This window comes from Gymnoscopelus braueri, assembly GCF_963280865.1.
Source record: "Gymnoscopelus braueri genome assembly, chromosome: 14".
In the NCBI taxonomy this organism is placed as follows: Eukaryota; Metazoa; Chordata; class Actinopteri; order Myctophiformes; family Myctophidae; genus Gymnoscopelus; species Gymnoscopelus braueri.
In genome coordinates, this window is record NC_137619.1 from 11,112,441 (window position 1) to 11,127,084 (window position 14,644).

General features: G+C 39.5%; 1 protein-coding gene across 1 annotated transcript in view; it reads left to right on the forward strand.

The window, feature by feature from the left end:
• adgrb3 (adhesion G protein-coupled receptor B3) overlaps positions 1-14,644 on the forward strand; it is a gene marked incomplete at its 5' end in the record, with an annotated part of 241,112 nt that overhangs the window by 201,490 nt on the left and 24,978 nt on the right. Inside the window, 2 exon segments of the mRNA XM_080448668.1 lie at positions 6,505-6,655; positions 13,663-13,732. Coding sequence (XP_080304794.1) covers positions 6,505-6,655; positions 13,663-13,732 — 221 coding nt within the window.

The window sequence follows — 14,644 nt, forward strand, 5'->3', positions numbered from 1 at the left end:
ACAGCGACGATTTATAAAGATGGAGAATTGTGTTTTGCCACAGGAGACAGACCATCACCAGACTAGAGCCAACAAGATAACAAGCAGCAGGTTTGTCAGTGCGGGCACCATCACCATTTGTCCTGAACAATGCAGCTCTGCCACTACTTGGTGCAGCTTCGATAGAGACAAGAGTCCAATGCTGTTATTAGACTGTTAGTTTATGCTATTAAACAATGGCGGGTTGAATTAAGTCAAAATCAAGTAGGACTCGATAGTCATGTGAAGTTGATCAAGCATATAGTTTTGTGTCAAATCACACAAGTTTTGTATTGTTGTAGTTCGGCTGGCCTTTATAATGCTTAGCAGCAGGGTGTTTCACCTGTAAATGATACATGATACCACGCATGACATGTATTCATATCCTGTATATCATCCTCCATCAAATGATCTGGCTAAAATATCATTTTTTGAAACTTGTAAATGTAGGGTGACATATTACTAGCGCATACGAGCAAGGAGTTTGTCATCAGCACTCACACATGATTTGGATAGTTCTGGTTTGATCTTTCCCCTGTGAACACCGCAACATATAGATGTGGGTAGTTTTATAAACTTGTAGCGAGACAGCCGATTCCCATGAGGAGGATATAGAAAGGTAATTAAATGTGTAAACATGAGCCAACGGGTCTAGCTCATACACAACATCATTTACATCATGCACTTGGAGGCTTGGAGGTTTTTCCTCAAATAGAAAGGTGTTAAACATGTAATTAGACATATTTTTTCAGGACATTTGGAACTAACCGTAATGGTTAGAAAGCCAAGAACCTATTATATTTTCACTTTTTGTTAATTAATGTTTAATTTATACTGTGTTTAAAGTGGTAACTCAGGTAGCTGTGGTGCTGGTAGCAGGGGAGTAATCAGGTGGTACCACTGCCACTATCAATGTACCACGACTGTAGACTGAAATAGACTATCTACAAGCTCACAACCAGTGGTAGAAAGTAGTACATTTACTCAAGTACTGTACTTAAGTACACATTTGAGGAATTTTTACTTTTTCGGCAGTATTTCCATTTTTCTATACTTTTACTTCTACTCCGCTACATCTCAGAGGCAAATATTGTACTTTTACTCCACTACAATTATTTGACAACTTTATTACTACCGTAGTTACTTTGTAGATTTAGATTATTATTACAAAACAACATTTCCCACTTCAGCCCTATATACATTTCGGCCATTTGAAAATAGCCGATCTACAATTTTTTCCCCCAAAATATTTTAATGCATTTTTTACATTTGAAAACTTGTGAAATGGAACATTCTGCATAATGAGACCTTTGGTACTTTTGTACTTTTACTCAAGTACATTTTTAATTCCGGACTTTTACTTGTAACGGAGTATTTCTACATTGCAGTAATGATACTTTTACTTAAGTAAAACAAATAGTACTTTCTCCACCACTGCTCACACCACGTCTCTTATAAATCAGGCTTACGGTTGCTGGTTGCGTGTAAAGCGATGCCACTCCTTGCACAGAATCGTGATGATGAGGCAGGCTACACAACACCATGATGTGTACACCCAGAAAAGAATCAACACGTCATATCAATTCAACAATGTCAGCAGCACTACCTCACATTACCCAATAGAATCAAGTGTCCCTCCGAGACATTGTAAACGTGATATACTGTAATTATGATAAACGATAGCCCTACTTACTACTCGGGCTCTCGTGGTACAACACTGCACTGTATGGTTTTACACTCCGCAACTAAATACTAATGTTTTGGTGGTGTGGTGTTTGGTTCCTCTTGTGTATCATATCATATTCTCCGTGCTTGTAGCAGTGATGCACAATTATGTAATTATGCATATATGCGCGCATGCATTATGACATTTGCTAGCTGAATCCATGTAGGCATAATTAATACCCTAGCTGTAGGTAAACACCATTCCATGTCTTTTTCAGTGAGGTACTGTGGGATTCCTGGTTTCCCATGAACCCCTGCTGCTAACATAAGTGTACAGGGTTTTGTAAGTTTTTCTCTCATGGGGTCGCATGCTAACAGTGTTTGTACTTCATGTGGGAGATTTCACACAGTACAGTATGTACTTTACATGGGAGATCTCACACAGTACAGTATGTACTTTACATGGGAGATCTCACACCGTACAGTATGTACTTTACATGGGAGATCTCATAGTACAGTATGTACTTTACATGGGAGATCTCACACCGTACAGTATGTACTTTACATGGGAGATCTCATAGTACAGTATGTACTTTACATGGGAGATCTCACACCGTACAGTATGTACTTTACATGGGAGATCTCATAGTACAGTATGTACTTTACATGGGAGATCTCACACAGTACAGTATGTTGTGGAACACTATGGAATGAGAATCAGAACTTTGCTGTTACATCACAGGTTCACAGGAGTAAATAAGTGGGTGAAATATGATTTGTAGTTTTCAGGAAAGACCTCCGCCCCGGGCGTGGTAGAGAAAGGGACAGCAAGTAGAAAACATAGGCATTTAACAGGTCTAAAGAGAATTCTAAGATAATTATGTACATTTATACCGTACATATGTAACAGAGTGGTTCACTACCTCAGCCTGATGGCCTGAAAGTCTAATATCTCCCCCGAGCGGTGGGGAATTCCCTTTGGCTTAGCGGTTAATATGTTGGCTTTCCACGCGGGAGACCCAGGTTCTAATCCTGGTTCTTACAATGGTGCCGTGACCGGGATCGAGTTTAACCCCCGTGGGAGGAGGTCAAAAGGGGGGTGAGTAACAGAGTGGTTCACAACTTCAGCCTGATGGCCTGAAAGTCTAATATATCCCCCGAGCGATATGGATATCCCTTTGGCTTAGTGGTTAAAATGGTTACACATATACGTAGCATAGAAAAGTAGCAGGTATGTACAAAAGATGTAACATACGGTTCAAAAAGAAGCAACGCATTGGTAGGTCCGCATAGGAAGGTAGTATGCATATTTTAATGGTAAAATCCACATGGTAAATCGACATAGGAAAGTAGTCAGCACACAGAACAAATCCACATACGTACGAAGGTAATCCAACATAAGGAAAAACACGAGCCGAATACATGAGAGGCTACAGTACACTCCATTGTTACCTCTTTGTGCAGATTACCAGAGCTTCACACTGCAAATCATCAGAGGCCCCCGAACTCATACTGCTTAATCTCTTCTTACAAATGTCAGCGCGCACTGACGCGACTCTTAAGGATAGTTCTTTTTTTTCAATTTACAAATCCTCTTTTTAAACACTTACACCCGTAGATGCTTTTCTGCGGGGAAAAGCAGCAGACAAGCAACCGAAACAGGCGAGACGGTTCTCCACTGTCAATTAAAGAGGCACTCTCCTCTCCCTGCCTCTGTGTTCACACACTGTCTGCCCAAATCTGATTGTTGTTGGCCTATCCAGACTGGAAACTGATTGGCAGCGGTGTAAAGTAACTAAGTACATTTACTCAAGTACTGTACTTAAGTAAAAAAATTTAGGTATTTTTACTTTACTGGAGTATTTCCCAATGTTCAGTACTTTTACTTCTACTCCATCTCAGAGGCAAATATTGTGCTTTTACTCCACTATAATTATTAGAAAACTTGAGTTGCTAGTTACTTTGTAGATTTTGATTATTATCACAATACATACATTAACCACTTCAGCCCTATATCTACATTTTGGCCATTTGAAAATAGCCAATCTACAAGCTCACAATGCGTCGCATTGTGGGATATTTCTACTTTTGGTACTTTTAAGTACATTTTGAAACCAATACTTTTGTACTTTTACTCAAGTGAAAATTTAATTCCGGACTTTTACTTGTAACAGAGTATTTCTACATTGCAGTATTGATACTTTTACTTAAGTACTCGTGGTTCAAATCAGATTTCTAAATGTGCGTCTCAGTCTCAGACAGACACTGAGGTATGACGGTGTCGCAATGTGACCCGTTGAGCTTACAGATCTGCTATTTTTTGGCACGGTCTGCATGCACAAATCCAACCTGATCGCGTGCAAATAACAGTGTGGGCCGTGGACAGTCAGTCCTAAAGATCAGATTTGAGAAAACATCAGATATTGCCTGCAGTCTGATCAAGGCCTAATCTGTGCCTTCTAGATCAGTGGAGCTGCATGCGTTGTGGTTGTGTTGTAGCCCAGCGTCTCTGTGTAAACCAGGTGACCTTGACTTACATGCCTCCAGGTAGGCTATCCCTAGCATACTAATGAGGTCTAGTGCAGAGGAATGCGACGCCGTGTCTGTTTATGTCAGCTTAGCCCGGCCGTGTGATCGTTAGTATTATTTGCTACCGCTGCCTCTGCATAGCCTTGTGGTTTAAACCGGACCCTTGTTTTTGCATCAAACTGCTGCTACAGTATAAGAGAAGTTATTCATATAACATAACCAATGCAAGGTTGAAGACAAAACAATGTACGCTTGAGAATTAATGGAATGCACATTGCCCCCCCCACTCCCACACCCACACACACACACACACATTTGTTTTTAGCTAAAAAGGATTATTTTACACTTTGGCAAATCAAAAATAGCAGATAGCACGGCACCGAGTGCCGCGCGCTACGAGCTTGTAGATCTGCTATTTTTGAAGATTTATGAAAATGTGTGCAAATCTTTGAATATATATTGTTTTAAAGCGAACATTTTTAACTCAAATCTTTGCTTCTGGGGGGTCCCTGGAACAAAATATTTTGAGATGGGGGTCCGCGGCCAAATAAATATAATTTTGGGGGTCCTTGACATGAAAAAGTTTGAGCACCACTGATATAGAAACATAAGTTTTTTCAGAATACTGTTGGGATTAAGAAGACATTTGTAGAATCGGCTTCAGGTCTTGTTAAGCAACATATCAGTGGACTGTGATGGAGTCTGTGTGTGTGTGTGTGTGTGTGTGTGTGTGTGTGTGTGTGTGTGTGTGTGTGTGTGTGTGTGTGTGTGTGTGTGTGTGTGTGTGTGTGTGTGTGTGTTTAATTACTCAGCCTGCGCAGTAAAATCCTGAGTGTCAATTTGACTCTTGAGAGCGTTCAAACGGAATGAAAATGGGCCCGTAGGGACCATTTGTACACTCTCAGTTGAATTAACACTCAGGATTTCACCGTGTGATGTGCCATAATGACACAGATGTACCATCTCAGAATCTATGCGTTGATAGACTACCTGCGTTTCCATTTTCCTATTGATCTATTAGATCCGGGAACCCCCAGGGGTCCTGGAGGCAGTGCAAAACGATAAATAATATATTTTCCCCATTAACCCATTAAGACCTGAGAAGATTCTAGAAATGTCTTCTAAATCCTAACAGTTTTTTGAAAAAAATCTAAAAAAAATATCTTCGAGATTTTTCAAAAATAGCAGATATACAAGCTCGTAGCGCGGCACTCGGTGCCGCGCTATGAGCTTGTAGATCTGCTATTTTTGAATAGCCTAAAGAAATCTAAAGTGACACAGATACGTTCCAGGTATCAATGGGTTAACTCACTGGCTAGAAGAGAGAATCTATAACGATGACTATTCAAAGCACAGGTTTCTCTTCAGTAAACTATAGACAGATGTAGAATATTTTTTTCTTATATTCCTTTTTTAAAGGTTTTGTTTTTGTGTGTGTGCTTTTCTGCCTTAACACATTGACTGCTGGGAATTCATTCATTAATTCAACTGAATTAACTCATTAAGTGCCAATGACGTCGCAGACGTCACGTTTTTCATAAGCCCAGAGTGCCAATGACGTCTGAGACGTCATGAAAAAAAATTAAAAAAAAAAAAAAAAAAAACTCAAAAAATAATCTTTTTTTTTTTTTTTTTTTTTTTTTGGAAAAAAAAGGTTCAGAACCCAAGATATGATGATTTGAAGATTTGCTGCTCCATTCACTTCTTGTTTAACTTCTTACTGAAAAGGCTGTATCTCGGCTCCAAAGCACTTTTTTTTTACAATGTATTTTTGGCCTTGGCACAGGGGTGATATAGCCAGAAATATTTTTGGCACTGAATGAGTTAAGTATCGAAAATGTTTGGAACATTTTTAGTCTTTTTTTTTTTTTTTTTTAACACACATTTTCTCTTCTGGGGTGTCTCTGGCACAAGCCATTTTCAGATGGGGGTCCGCGGGCCAAATACATAATCATTTTAGGGGTCCTTGACACGAAAAAGTTGGAGAACAACCGCTTTTAAGTGGTCCCCGGACCAGCCATTGAGATAGCCTGGCATGGCCAGACTAACATCACTGCGTAGATATTAGTCTGGAATCTCTGTGTGGAACCTGCATTTTCGAGGGGCAAATTAAAAAAATGCCTCTGGTGATAAACCTGCCCCATATTTGCATACTGGGCTCTGATTGGTCCCTCACAACTTTGGAGGGAGGGAAATCAATTTTTTTTTTTGCAATGGCAGATTCGTCTGGAACCAGGCTACCATTGAGAGGCATCGCAGTAAAAGCTCTTCCTGTGTGTTTTGTATCAACAGCATGTCTGCACCCTGACCACGGCCTTCCTCCACTTCTTCTTCCTGGCATCGTTCTGCTGGGTTCTCACCGAGGCCTGGCAGTCCTACATGGCCGTCACGGGGAAGGTTCGGACCAGGCTGATCCGCAAGCGCTTTCTCTGTCTCGGATGGGGTAAGCTATACATGACTTTTAAAAAGGAAAACCGTTCAATCTAAATCGCATTGTTCCGATTAGGGCCGTCAAGATTATGAAATGTTACATGACGATTAATTGCGATTAATGATTTAATTGTGCTTTGTCGTTGAACACCGGAACATATGATTCACAATTACATCTCAGTTCGGCGTTTAGGCTTTGAAGTTGCACAGGGCAGATATGACAAATAACATAAATATATAAAGAAAAATACATATGTAATAACTTTATACTTAAAAAAAAAAACATTAATAGTGTAAATAGCTATGAAAATATATGAACATTTTTCAACATGGAAACGATGATGACGATTATGCAAAATAATCGCCATTATCTCAAATAATTGCGATTGCACGATTATGTAATAATTGTGACAGGCCTGGTTCTGATGTGAGATCAATAATATAGTGTGGCTACCAAAAAGTCTTCTGTGTATTCCCCAACATTGCAAAAATGATTATCGTTTTGCGTCATCAGGCGGAATGTACACAGAAAACATGGGGTATTTCTTTTGCCACACTACGTTATATATCTGAAGGGTGGGATTTCCCTTCACCCACTTAACCCATTGATACCTGGAACGCATCTGTGTCACTTTAGATTTCTTTAGGCTATTCAAAAATAGCAGATATACAAGCTCATAGCGCGGCACCGAGTGCCGCGCTATGAACTTGTAGATCTGCTATTTTTGAAAAATCAAAAAAAAAATATTGGGGTTTTTTTCCAATTTTTTTTTAGGATTTAGAAGACATTTCTAGAATCTTCTCAGGTCTTAATGGGTTAAATAAATGGTGCATTTATATAGCGCTTTTATCCAAAGCGCTTTACATAAATTGTGCATTACATTCACCCATTCACACACACATTCACACAACGATGGCGGAGGAAACCATGCAAGGCACCGTCCTGTTCATCGGGAGCAACTAGGGGTTCAGCGTCTTGCTACTTCTAACTTCGACACTAACTCTGGGGGAGCCCGGGATCGAACTGGGAACCGCACGGTTCCCATCTGGCCGCTCTACCGCCCACTCTACCCCTGAGCCACTGCCGGCCCCTGGCCCTTAAACCCCCTTAACCCATTAAGACCTGAGAAGATTCTAGAAATGTCTTCTAAATCCTAAAAAAAAATTGAAAAAAAAAACCAAATATTTTTTTTCTCGATTTTTCAAAAATAGTAGATATACAAGCTCGTAGCGCGGCACTCGGTGCCGCGCTATGAGCTTGTATATCTACTATTTTTGAATAGCCTAAAGAAATCTAAAAGTGACACAGATGCGTCCCAGGTATCAATGGGTTAAACCTAAACCCTAATACCCTATGTCCTTTACTTTGTTGACCGGTGTACCCCCGGGGTCCATACACGCTCCCCTTCTTTATTCCCTCTACAGCAAATGTCTTTGCCGAAAATAGACAAGCTCGACGAGTCACGTTGCGATACGTTGTGAGCTTGTATATCGCCTATTTTCGTGTTTCCATGTTTTCACATGCCCAGAATTGGGATGCTAAAAGCTTAAAAGCATATTTGATTTCACTTTACCTCTTCCTATTTTGGGTTTTGGCTTAATTTATGTCTTTACTCTCTTCTCATCCTCATTTTTCGTTTTCACTTTTCGTGTCGCGATCGTGTCTTCTTCCGGACGTGGTTCTTTGTTGTGTAATGTTTATGTATTTTACCTTCAAACTCTCCGAGGGGTAGAGGGAATGGCCTTGTCTTCTCCTAGCAGTTTGCAATGACCTTATGTCTGACAAATAGGTTGTAAGCCACCCGTTTGGATCGCAGCAGAACCTCATTCATCTAAAACCCTTGGGAACAGAGAGGTTGTTCAGGAAAATTCGATGTTTCCGGCACCAAATTAAGACAAGTTTACCGAAACATGGACACATTAAGCGTATAGTGCGAGTTTAATTTGCAATGCTTGCAGCCTTTAAGTTTACATCTATCATGGAAGGAGCACCCATAACTAACCATGTAACAAAATCTATACTGTGGCTAGGTATATTGATGCATCTCTCATTTGTAAACACAAGTTGGTTTGGAAGCCTCAGGCTGAAATAAACAAGGTTGGCAGTGGTGAGGCTGCATGATGTTGATGAATAAAAAAAGGCTGCATTAACAGAGTAACAGAGGGTTAACACCCCCCGACAGGGTTCGCGGACAACCACTGTATCGTATATCCATGCAAAGATAGGTGTTGCTCCTCTCATGATACGTGTTGATCCTCACATGGTCATGCAGTACATATGCATGTAAATAGCAGTGGTGGAAAGTAACTAAGTACATTTACTCAAGTACTGTACTTAAGTAAGATTTTGAGGTATTTGTACTTTACTTGAGTATTTCCAATACTTTCACTTCTACTCCACTACATCTCAGAGGCAAAATGTTTACTTATATATTTTCAAAAGATTTTTAAAAACTTGTGAAATAGGACATTCTGCATAATGAGTACTTTCACTTTTGGTATTTTAAGGACATTTTGATGCCAATACTTTTGTACTTTTACTCAAGTACATTTTGAATTCCAGACTTTGACTTGTAGCAGAGTTTTTTTTATATTGCAGTATTGATACTTTTACTTAAATAAGAAGTGTGAGTACTTTTTCCACCACTGCTAAATAAATAGGTACGCATACACATTACACACAGGGATAATATTTAGAAGTAGAACCCATGCACCAGTGGTGGAAGAAGACACTCGCAATACCAGAATGTAGAAATACAGCAACCTGTCAAATAATTGTAGTGCAGTAAAAAGTACGATATTTGCCTCTGAGATGTAGTGGAGTAGAAGTGTAAAGTATCGAAAAATTGAATTACTCATGTAAAGTAAAAATACCTTGAAATTATACTTAAGTACAGTGCTTGAGTAAATGTACTTAGTACACCATTGCCACCATTGCCATGCACACAATACCTTCTACTTGTTATTGCTGGTATTCTTGATTAGTTCTTTGTTGTTGGCATTGGCCCAACCACTTGTGTACTCGTATATAAAAATCTTGAATCTTGAACATACAGGTTAAGACCAAAAGGGCACTTTTTATATGGGATAGGCCTAGTTTGTGCCTAAGTCCTATAGTTTCCTTTGATGGAATCCAGATGGAATTCTTCTTCAGAGGACTCTTACTTAAAGGCTTCAGAAATGGCTTATTAAAAGGAAAAAGGGGAGAGAAATCAATTTCATTATGACAGCCCACACTCACTCTTCTTGTTACCTAGCAACAAACAAGGCTCTCTTAGTTATTGCAGTGCCACTACTTGCTGGAAAATAAAGTAAAGTATATATACTGTATTATAGAGATCATGTAATTTACAGTAACAATCAATAACATGTTTTGGGTTGTCTAAATGGATGCAATTACTTAAAGGGATATTTCACTTTCAAAAAAACTTTGGGTCATTTTATCGTCTACTCATGCTTTTGTGAGCCCCCCAGACCGTTTTTAAGTTGCTTGATTCATTATTTAGATATTTGATATTCATTTTATCAGACACGCCCCCTTCCTATACAAAGCCATTATAACTTCAAACTCAATTTTTAGCAGGTTAGATTAATCAAAAACACCCGTCCTTGGTTCTGGTGACTCACCCTGCCCTCCTAATACGCAAGGGGGCCGTGTTTTTTCGATAACTTTTTTCATATATTTTTAATATTTTTTGAACAAAAAAAACAAAAAAAATAAATACAATAAAAAATAAAAATAAAAAAAGTAATCGAAAAAACACAGCCCCCTCGCGTATTAGGAGGGGGCAAGGTGAGTCACCAGAACCAAGGACGGGTTTTTTGATAAAGTTTTAAGTTAAAAATGGAGTTTGAAGCTATAATGGGTTTGTATAGGAAGGGGGCGTGTCTGATCAAATTAATATCAAATATCTAAATACTGAATCAAGCAACTTAAAAACGGTCTGGGGGGCTCACGAAAGCCTGAGTAGATGATAAAATGACCCAACGTTTTTTTGAAAGTGAAATATCCCTTTAACCACAGAGCTGCAAACATCAAAGCAAACCTTAACTACTTGGGCTCTATATGCTGTATATCTTGATAAGATGAGCAGTGAAAATGGCAGATACGCAAGCTCACACTATGAGCTATTTTCACTATTTCGCCTACCCCTATAATGTCCAAAATAGGGACTTCCAGGTGGAAAGTGCCTGAGATCTATTAAAGCCTGTAGTATGTATTGACACAGTAATGACACAGTAATGACACAGTAATAGGCGTGCGCTGCAGTCCATTTTGTTCCATTTGTATCGTACACTCTCAGAGTTAAATTAGCACAGAGGAAGCACTTAACGGTGTAGACAGTAATAGTTTATAAAAGGGTGATTCTCAACCCTTTTCAGTTCAAGGAACCCCAGTTTGATATGCAATTAGGCCACAGAGACACCCATTTGATAAATGTGCCATCTATGGGACCGCCCCAATCTCCACTGTGACATTCTCAGTGCTTATTTAACTCTGGGAGTGTACAAACGGTCCATTTGGTTCCGTTTGTACACTCCCAGAGTTACAGACCCATAAGGGTAGCTTTGTGTGGCCAGACAATAGAGGGCTTTTTTTCCCCAGATTAGTCTGGAACCAGGCTACCATGAGGGTCCATTTGGACCCCTGGTGGCCCCCAAACCCAACGTTGAAAAAACAGTGGCCTGCAGTACAGTATAGTGTAGTACAGTTACAGTACAGTAAGCAGTGATTTATGTGAGCATCTGAACAATAGGAACCTTCACCTCTGCAGCACTGCAGAAGTGCAGCGGAAGACGGCAGGGTCCTTTCCTCACTTTATTCTGACTATGTTCCCATGTACTGGCAGCCCAAATCTGATTCTTGGCACATCCAGATTGGAATCAGATTGGGTTGATCAAGTTTTAACAGCAAAACAAAAAACTACTTGAAAAGGGATTTTTCTTTTTGGCAAATCAGATTAGAGCCACATTCCTAGGTGGTTTGAAATAACCAGATTTCTGAAGATGTGGCTCAGTCTGGACACTCAGACACCGAGACCTTGGGAGGTTATCAGCTTTTTTTACGGCGTGCAACGCAGTTGTGCGACCGAGCCTTAAGTTAAGCATTACTCACGCCTGTGTCGTTACGTCGTTACCACAGCAACCGACGCAGAAAATAGGTCAGCGATGTCTGAATAATAAACAAATCCGATCTGATCACTTGTATATAACAGTATAGGACGGCCAGGGCCCTGTTTTTTCCGCGTCTTAAGTACCAGGTACCAATGCTGTTTGGTCACTCAAAATAGCCAAACAGCATTGGCCACACCTATTAAAGATGGAGTGCCATGATATTTTTCAACCCTAAAACCTGATCATAAGGTATTATTATTATGTAAGGATTTTTTTCAACAAAAAGAAAGTGTACAGTAAGTGTTAAAATGTTGTTTTTATGTAGACACACCCACCAGTTCATTAAGTATACCTGGTTCTCACCTTAGCACCTCCTCCACCACCTTAGCACCACCCACCTGTCCTAGTCCCTCCTCCTCCTCATGCCCACACCTGTTGTGTTATGATAATGAGGGGGAGGGTATGGCTTTGTGATGTCACTAAAGCGCTGTTTCTCTATTGGCACGTTTGACCCTCAAGGTTTCAGCCTCCAGGAAGAAACTCCAAATAGTCAGAGAAGACATAAAACACCATAAAAACACCACCGGGGGGCTTAATGAAGTTCTATCAACCTCATAGACACATGAAAAACAGAAAAAGTGCAAAAACATGGCACCACCTCTTTAAGTCAAGTCATACGACCTGGTACTTATGACGCGCAAAATAGAGCCCTCAGTCTAAAATATCGCGTTTCGGAAACAAATGGGGTTTGCCTGCAGTCTGAACAAAGTCTAACGCTTTCAAATAATTGTAGTGGAGTAAAAGTATAATATTTGTCTCTGAGATGTAGTGGAGTTTAACCCATTCAGACCTGAGGTCGCTTCTAAACAAATTCTAAATCCTAACAGTTTTTCGGAAAGAAATATTAAAAAAATGATATGAGCTATGAGCTTGTATATCTGCTATTTTTTAATAGCCAAAGAAATCTAAAGTGACACAGATGCGTTCCAGGTCTTAATGGGATAAGTAAAAGTACAGTAAAGTAAAAACATACCTCACAATTGTACTTAAGTACAGTTGAGTAAATTTACTTAGTTACTTTACACCACTGCCTGTGTGAACTCTCACCCGATACATATGTTCTCATCCCATTGAATGGGGCCATTATCACCGTTCTCATGCCATAGCTAGGGTCCAGTAGGTCCCTACTGGCCTACCAGGAGGCTCCGGTAGGCTGTTATCAGCCATTCTATGGGTGATTCAATGTTGTGATAGTAGGCTACTCATTACTCCAAGAGGTAAAGTGTTAATATTCTGAGCACACTGTGTGGCAGCGGGAATGCAACAATCCATATAACACCAATCCATACTGAAGAGGCCAAGAGCGAGAAACTCTTTTTTTTTTATTTTTTATGTAGTACTGGGAACAGTGGGCAAATCCACTGGTTGTGTAGATTCTAAGCATTGCGGCCATTTTGTCTGGGCAAAGTGAACTGCAGTCAAGTGTCCAGGCTGTAATAAAATGCATCTTCTAACTGTACAGTATATTCTTCTAATGAAGTCAATCTACCTGTGATTAATTCGATGTAAAAAGCAATGGTGGTTTTCACTGTCTGGCACCGGGTGCCAGCCTTGGAAAATGGTTGACCCGCCCCTTTTCTGCTTAACTACTTAAACCCCATATATTTCGTTGTACAACAAATTGCGAAAATAGACGATCTACAAGGTCACAACGCATCGCAACATCATGTTTTGTGAGCTTGTAGATCAGTCATTTTTGAAAATAGCCGATATGAAAATAATATGCCGATAAATGGCATGTCCAGAATAGGGATGCCAGGTTCAAAGTGGTTAAAGTTTGCCTCAGTTTTCACCACTCACTGCTCAGATACAAACTGTTTTTTCTCTGTCTCTTTTTTTTTAAAGGTTTACCAGCCTTAGTGGTTGCCATTTCAATGGGATTCACCAAAGCAAAAGGCTATGGGACCCCACAGTAGTAAGTCAACCTTTGTGTTTGGTCTTTATATCATTAATGCATCCAGTATTACCAGTGTTTGCCAAACCTTTTAGCTCGGGACCCAAAAGAGACATTTGGTGGGACAGGGACCCAAAAAGACATGATTTGACCACTTAACCCCTATTTAATCATGAAAATAGCAGATCTACAATGCTCACAACATGCCGCGATGCAACGCGTTCTGAGCTTGTAAATCTGTTATTTTCTGAATTTCTTGTTTAATTTATATATATATATATATTTTTTTTTTTTCTCAAATCCTTTTGAAAAATGGTAGATTTTTTTTAAAATATTTTATTTAAAAAATATTAAAAAAATATATATATATATCGTAAGAAACGTAAATATATTAGGGATATTTATTTGACCCATAAAAATGCGTTGCATTGTTTGGTAAACACTGCCAGTATACAGCGAATGTATGCAGTAGACTCATGCTATTAATACCCATAATGCTGTGCGGTATAATTATCCTATACAAAGCAAAATTGTTGTGAACCTCATTTGTCAAATAATTATGAATTACGTAATTGAGGCAACAGGGTTACCTGATTCAGCCTAGACAAGAACTCAATCACATTTATTTTTCTTGAACTGCCAGGCAGGCAGGGGCCCAATTAGGTGCAGTAGTTCCCCTGCGGTATACACCCGATGCACAAACAATTATGCTTAACCCATTGATACCTGGAACGCATCTGTGTCACTTTAGATTTCTTTAGGCTATTCAAAAATAGCAGATATACAAGCTCATAGCGCGGCACCGAGTGCCGCGCTATGAACTTGTAGATCTGCTATTTTTGAAAAATCGAGGGAAAAAAAATTTGGGTTTTTTTCCAAATTTTTTTTTGGATTTAGAAGACATTTCTAGAATCTTCTCAGGTCTTAATGGGT